Source organism: Nicotiana attenuata, chromosome 8 (genome assembly GCF_001879085.1).
Source record: "Nicotiana attenuata strain UT chromosome 8, NIATTr2, whole genome shotgun sequence".
NCBI lineage: Eukaryota > Viridiplantae > Streptophyta > Magnoliopsida > Solanales > Solanaceae > Nicotiana > Nicotiana attenuata.
The window spans coordinates 41,053,253-41,061,689 of NC_031996.1; the positions used below are offsets into that span (position 1 = coordinate 41,053,253).

Below are 8,437 nucleotides of genomic sequence, written 5' to 3' on the forward strand. Positions count from 1 at the left end.
TATGCTGATCATATGTATAATGATCAATTCTTTGCAGCTATGCATTATTATGTATGTCAGAAGATTGTGATTGGAGGTTTAAGCCTTCTAGCATTAACAAATTAGAACTATTCAAAGTGAGAGAGTTCAATGATAAGCATACATGTCCGTTGAAGGACAAGGTGTATGAGCAACGACATTCAAGTAGCAGCCTTATTGGTGGTATGATTAGGCCCAAGCTTACTAATCATAAAAGGAAATACACCCCAAAGGATATAATTGATGATGTAAAATCAGATTTAGGTGTAGATGTTAGCTACATGTTGGCGTGACGGGCTAAAGAAAAGGCAATAAATTTTTTGAGAGGTGAACCGGCTGATTCATACAAAAAATTACCAGGATACTTATATACAATGGATATGACATATCCTGGTTCACACATTAGAATGGTAAAATCGCCCAAAAATGAGTTTATGTATGTGTATATATCTTTGTATGCCTTTATAATGGGGTTCGATCATTGTAGATCCATTGTGGTTGTGGATGGAAGTCACCTAAAATCTTACTACACCGGAACATTCGTCTTGGCCAGCAGGTTGGATGGTGCAGGTGAGTATGTGGATTACAATAAATTTTGTTAATATTAATAGCTATGTCTTATAAAATGAGTTCCATTTTAAAGATTGAAATATATATTTTAAAAATATGTATGCAATTGTCTTTACAGGTCATATATTGCCACTAGCATATGGTGTTATTGATTCAGAGAACGATGCTGCTTGGTCGTGGTTCTTTGAGAAATTCAAGATAGCATACGATGAGAGGGAAAACGTGTACATCGTTTCAGATAGAAATGAGAGTATCATTAAATCTATATCGAGAGTGTATCCAGATGTACCACATTTTATTTGTATATGGCATCTATGGAACAATGTATATAAGAAATTCAAAAAGAGCCATGCAAAGTTGAATGAGATATTCGATGGCAAAAGCATACACAGAGGCTGAATTTGACAGTCTAATGGAGAAGGTAGATATTATGGTGAAAGAATACTTGGAGTTAGCTGGATACGAAAAGTGGGCTAGGTTGTATGCACCTGTTAACAGGGGATGGACCATGGCGTCAAATATTTCTGAGTCAATCAATGTCGCACTAGTGTCAGCAAAGGAATTGCCAATATACAACTTCCTCTAAGAAGTTAGGTAGATGTTTGGACGTTGGAATTGCAGCAGCCGGAAAGAAGCTACACAGACATACACAATGCTTGGAAAAAAATATCAGGAGATGCTTACTTTGAAAGAGGCAATGTCTACACGCATGACTGTAAGTTTTATTTTTATGTCATTGTATCATAATTTTAGCCCTTGTTTTAGATAGCTAACTTTTTTCTGAAACAATTTATACTATTTGGAATACTGTCCACATGTTCAGTGTATTGTTAGTTGAATTTAGTGTTTTTGTTTCTGTCCATACGCATTTCATAAGCAGATATTAGATGTATATCAATGTATTCAGAAGCTAAGATGTAATTATGTTTAATATTCTGCCAGTGTACATATAAGATGTATTCTTCTGTATTCAAACATTTCCATTGAATTCAACTGAATAATTCTGCATTCTATTTACAGAAATATGTTTGTATTTGTATTCAATACATATTTGATTTAATTCATACTGTTGTATATTTAATACATCTATTCTTTCGTATATAAATGAATTTTTTTGTTTATATGTGCTCAAAACTTATAGGTCTATGTTTAAATGTAGGTGGTACCATCGACTGAATACTTACATACGGTGAACGATGAAGGGAGGCATTACACCGTCTACCTGTTAGAGAGAAAATGCGTTTGTGGGAGGTCCCAAGTTGACGAATTACCATGCCTACACGCGCTGGCTATATTGAAGAGCAAGTTTCTAATGCGAGAAGATTATTGCTCTGATTATTACAAACCAAATTCTATTGTAATGACATACGATGTGCATGTGTACCCGCTACCGAACCGAAATGAATGGAGTATACCAGCACATATCGTAGAGGAAGTTGTATTACCACCCAAATGGAAAAGACCTCCTAGAAGGCCAAAGAAGAAGCGCGATAAGCCGTTCAGTGAATGGCTACAGCCGAAAAAATCAACATTCATGTATCATATGTGGGCTGGGAGGACATAATAAGCGAACATGTAGAAATGCTCCACGTAGGACTTAGTTCACATTCTGACTTGTATTAGTGCTCCAACGATGTGTCATAGATTCCGATGACATTTTGAAATAATACATTTTGCACTTTTTCGTGAATAGATTCTGGATATAGTTAGTTATATTATTGTGTGAATACATATTTCAGGGTACACTCATATTCTATATTAGAATACATCTGACTAAATAAGAAAAAAAGTGTTATAAACATATGGATAATAGTGTATTATAAAAAGATTTCATATGTCATTCAGCAATACATATGTTATTCATTTTTTTGAATACATCTAAATAAATCTAGAAATGAAAAGTTATTGGATTTGAGATTGTATAATATTTCTGAATGTACATACCAAAAAATACCTCCTGTATATATATGAGTACATTCTGTTAAATTCTGTTGAAAACAAACTGTTGAATACATTCGAATACAATCTATTTAATACATACTTATACAATCTGTTATACACAGTGTCTGACTTGAATATACAAATCCAACCACAATACATCTGAATACAGCTACATACTCATTTAACATAACATGTTGAATACATACTTATACAATCTGCTGAATAAATACTTATAGCCCCTGTATTATGTAGATTCTGACTTGGATATACAATCCACACGACTGAATCTGATTACATACTAACATACGAAAATACAAATTGTCTTATACATTGTGTCTGACTTGAATATACAAATCCAACCAAATAAATACAAATACATACACATTTGTATAAGCATGAATATAACCTGGTTAAAAATATAAATACAACAGGTTGAATACATACGTATAAAACCTGTAACATTCAGTTTCTGACTTGGATATACAATCCAAGTGACTGAATCTGAATACATACTAATACACCCTGTTGAATTTATATCAATATAACTTGTTGGATACATATGAATACAACCTGTAGATTAAATGTGAATACGTATGCACAAAACAATGAAACATAGATTGAATAGTTGAAATGGTCATAAATAAACACTGTGGATACGGTGATTAAAATATGGTTTTTTCTAAGGGTGTTAAACGGGTGGGTCGGGCCGGGCCGGGCCGCTATTTTTTGGACCCGTACGGGTTACGGTCCGGGCCGGTTCTGGGTTGGTCCTTAACTGGTTTAACGGGTTCGGGTTCATCCGGATAAAAATTGAACCGTATGGGTTACGGGTTGAGGGGGCCGGGCCGGGTTTAGTGTATTTTTTAAATTTTTTTTTGTATTTTGTATAACTATTGTAAGTTATATTAATACTTTGTATTAATATGAAGAATACAAGGAAGATGGGAAAAAATTACACTTATTGCAAGTGCTACTTTTATGTCTTAATTCAAACTTACAAATTGAAAGGTTTACATTTTTTTCAACAAGTAAAATAGTAAATTCAAAGGTTTTGCATTGCCTTAGTAAGTTCATCATAATCAATATGAACGGATTGACCTTCTTCTGGAGTGTTAAATTCGGATAGGTTACCATGTGTTAATATATCTCCAAGTTCCTCGTCTTCTAGGCTATCAACATCTTCACGTCCTTGATTTCTTCGTTCCGATCTAATCCAATCTCTAAAACATACTAAAACTTCCAAAGCATTGCTTTCCAATGAGTGGCGGGTGTCTCCAAGTTGTTGTCTTGCTTGGCTAAATGCACTCTCCGATGCAACAGTAGAAATTGGCACATTCAGCACGTCCCGAGCCATAGCGAAAAGAACAGGAAATTGCTTTCCATTCTCATGCCACCATCCAATGACAGGTAATTGTCAAATAATCACGTCCATTAATAGCATGGCCAATATCAGAAGTTAGAGAAACTCTACAAGGAAGGTGGCTAAAAAAATAACGTATATATATTTGATATTGTCCATGAAGTCTAAAGATATCAGCTCTACAAGTACTTCCAGGGATACCTTTAAATAAAGGATTGTAAATCCTTTGAATATACATAATAAGATATGACGAAGAAGCAAGAGAAAAAGGTAGACAACCTAAAGCAATCATTTTTGCTAACTCCTCACGATCCTTCATTTTATGAAATTTAATTAATCCTCCAGTAGTAGGGTTAATAGTTGTTTGATTTTCATCACCATCAGAGCCCCATTCTACGGGATGTGCAATTCTCATATGTCTACTAAGCGTTCCAGTCCCCCCTAAATTTCCTCCAGTCAAATGTTTAAAATCATCTTTACAAAGTTTGCATCTAACTCTATCAGTACCTTCAATTATTTCAAAAAAATTCCAAACCTTACTTCTTTTTCTACGATTAGTAGTCGGAGCCACAGGTGGTCTACTACTAGTGCCACGACCACCACCCTTGTAGCAACACCAACACTACCAACTCCAGCACTAGTAGGTGTAGTTGGTATCTCATCTTCCAATCATAATTCATTATCTTCTATTCCATAATCTTCTTGTAATTGTTCATAATCTATATTATCATTAGGCGATGTTTCGTGAACATGTGTATATGGAGTACTATTACTACCAGATGCTGAAGAACTACCTCTTTTTTTATTTCCCCTACCAGTAACTTTTCTACACGCTCTTTTAGCAGCATTCAACATATTGTAAAAATTAAAGTATAAGCAAAAAATAAATATACAATTAAAATATTAAATAAGAGAAAGAGTTGGAGGGAGTGCACCGAATTGGATAATAAATTGAGCACTTGATTAGGCAATTCCGATGTTACCACGAACAAACGTCAAGCAAGTATTTCAATTTGAAGTTCAATTGTATAAACTTCAAAACCCGAATGATAAAACACGATAAATTAAATTCAAGAAAAGAGAGCCAAATAAAATTAGAAGAAGAAATGATGAATTGAAGATTTGAGTCTTGAAAATTGGAGAATAAGAGAATGAAAGAAATTGAGATTGAGAAATGAGATTTGAATGAAGAAATGAAGAAGAGGGGAGGTTAATTTATAGCTTTAGAGAAGGTGAATTTTGTAAAATCAAAAAGGGTTAAAAATAAAAAAAATGGCTATTTTTGCAATTGATCCGTTGGCTAACGGATCATTTCAATTTCTGACCGTTGCCAACGGTCAATGGGACCCACACCTGCCAAAAAATAAAAATAAAACAAAAAAAATACTAGCCGTTAAACCGGGCCGGTTAAACCGGTTAGGTGCACTGTTCATCCGGACCAGGTTTAACGGGTCCGGTTAATCGGTAGAAAAAAGTAAACGTTCTAACCCCCTATACCCCCCAACCCAGCCCACCTGGCCCCTTATGAACTGGGCCGGTCCGGTTTCGATTTTAACCGATCTGGGCCGGTCCGGTTCCGGGTCAACCCGGCCCGTTAGCCACCCATAGTTTTTTCTTAACTGAAGACCATCTTCACCAAAACAATTTTCAAAAAAACAATATTCACATAAACAACCTTTCAAAACTACATTCACCTAAAACTACTCTAACATTATCTTCAATGACGAATCTGACTCCGTGATGTGCCTAGCAATCTTTGAGGGTGCTTCGTTCTCGCTTATGGCATCAGCATCTATCTTCCGCATAGCATAGTCCCAAAGGAGAGCACCATATCTTTGACGGAGTATATTGGCATCAAATGTTGTTTGTCGAACCTCACCAAGAGTGCTCAGAAACTCTGCGTATGCCGCAACATACAGCCCACAATCCCTGAAAAATGTAGATTGAAACAATTAAAAACAATTCATACTATTAGATTTATAAATGATACAAGCATGATGAATGAATACATACATGCTCCCAGCTTTTTGTTGAGGCAGATTTGATATGAAAACAACATCAAAGGGATCAGTATGTGACTTGTCAGTGTATGCTGAGTCATGAGACCAATCTATGCCTTGCTTATCTCTGTAAAAGCCACTGATTGATAGATACAGAGGTACAAGCTTATCTATCTCAGAAGCTACATAGGCATCATGACCTACAGATCTGTATGAGTCATACACTTTGATACATCTCTCCTTGAATGAGACAACAGCCAATATCCAGTGTAGTTTCTCCTTCAAGTTGACTGGTATCAAGACATTGTCAACAGTATACCAAGGTACATTAGCTAGCAATCTGTAGCCCCTTATGTACTCACATACCACATCCTCATCTTTGGCTACATTTGCATTACTATCTGTATCAGCATACCTGTCAAAGATTTCAGCGATTCTTGTCTTGAATATACAATCAACAGTTGTATACTAGAAGTTGGTTGTACTTTCCCTTCTTTCTCAAATAGTAAAATATGACGTCAATATACTATATACAAATTTAAATACATAGCGTTAGTAGATTGAATGAAATCAAGGAAAAGAAACTGAATATAATAACTGAATATAGACTTATCAGGTGCTGAAAATACATGGAATGAACATAATTTTGTACATTAAACGTTTAAAAAATAATTGAATACAACTTGGCATCACCTGTTAAGATACATAATGATTAATACATATATGTATTTGATGCATAATACAGTTCAATACATTGTGTTCACTAAATAAATATAAATACTTGAATAGTTCAGAAACTAATCAAGAGAACTATTAAATACAGATCAGAAACTAATCAGAAACTAATCATAAAGAATATTAATACAAAATGCATACTATTAAATACAAGACAAAAATGAATCAATACAGAATACAGTTCAATACAGTTCTGTATTTGATGCATACTATTATATGTATTTGATGCATAATATAGTTGAATACATTGTATTCACTAAATAAATATAAATACTTGAATAGTTCAAAAACTAATCAAGAGAACTATTAAATACAAATCAGAAACTAATCATGAACAATGTTAATACAAAATGCATAATATTAAATACAAGACAGAAACTAATCATGAAAAAAATAAATACAAAATGCATACTATTAAATACATGTGTAAAAGATACATCTGAATACAGTTAAATACATAAAAATCATGTAAGACATATGAATAACAGTATGCTTACATAGCAAGTGAACAATATAAAGACAAATTTGTAATGAGAGGTCAAATTGTGAATTATATAATTAGACAAACCAATCATAACAAAATGAATTAAACTGGAGTTGGAAGGGGTATAGCTTACATTGTCATCCCATATTTACCGTCAAACGAGAGAAGGTAAAATCAATTTTTTGAAGTGACTTGATCAACTCCAAAATCCAACGGTATATGAAGTGTTGACTTGTTCTTCTTGTAATGGTCTTCCAAATTACTTCTACAAGGATTTGGTAAAAAACATTATATCCATTTAAAAAAATATAAATACATAATAGACATACTGGTGAAAAAACTCACTTTTGTTCATGTCTAGCGAGAAGACCATCATGAACCCATTTCTCGTATCCTGAATGACTAATGTAGGATGTGGCCCCGATATTGAATCATCTTCAAATGGGTGTCTTTTCAAATATGGGAGTCAACTTTACGGAGGTACCTATTGTTGTTTGAAGTAATGAATAGAGACGTTTAATTATTGATACCATGGGAAAATAGATCATAACTTTATAAAATATTTTTTTATTTAATAATTCACTAACCTGCGGAGTCGAAGTTAGACTCGTAAGGCAAAGAATACCATCGACTTGGTCGCCGATTCCTATGAGATGGTAATGGGGTTGATTCAACATTTTTTGCACTATGATGTATAACAATTCTAGTTTCTGAAATTTGACTTGGAAGAAACTTGTCGTCCAACTCAAATTGCGATACATCAAATTCTCTAGATACACCCTCTTGGCCTATAGGTGGTATGTTGCACGGCACCTCCGATGTAGTATTCCCCTCCACTCTTGCCTCAACACAAAGAGCATTAACATCTGTATTCTGTTAAATGTATACATATCTATGTTAGTGTATCATAAATGACCTATATACATAAACTCATTCATGATTATGAATACGTCTAAATACATATAAATACAATACATATTTGAATGTGAATTTGTATTTTGTTGAGGCGGTATTTAAATACAACTAAATACATCTATTTTGTTGAGACAGTATTTAAATACATCTAAATACTACTATTTTTTAACATTACTATATAGTGCAAGCTTAAATATATACAAGTATCATGTTTCAATACATATGAATACATCTACATACAACATGCGAAGATCACAAGTATTAGGTAGAAATACAGTCAGAAAACAGAATAAAAATAAATACAACTGCATACATGATTAAGATAATTAAATATACTGAAGTATTATGTATATACTTGTATTTCATAATGTGTATGATATTTTATATATGATTAATTTGAATAAGAGCACAAAC

The 8,437-nt window shown here is 33.6% G+C and overlaps 1 protein-coding gene across 1 annotated transcript; it reads left to right on the forward strand.

The window, feature by feature from the left end:
- Positions 1,187 to 2,152, forward strand: LOC109231694. Its single transcript, XM_019397335.1, has 2 exons — positions 1,187 to 1,303; positions 1,748 to 2,152. The coding sequence occupies exons 1-2, from the start codon at positions 1,187 to 1,189 to the stop codon at positions 2,150 to 2,152; spliced, it is 522 nt and encodes a 173-aa protein (XP_019252880.1).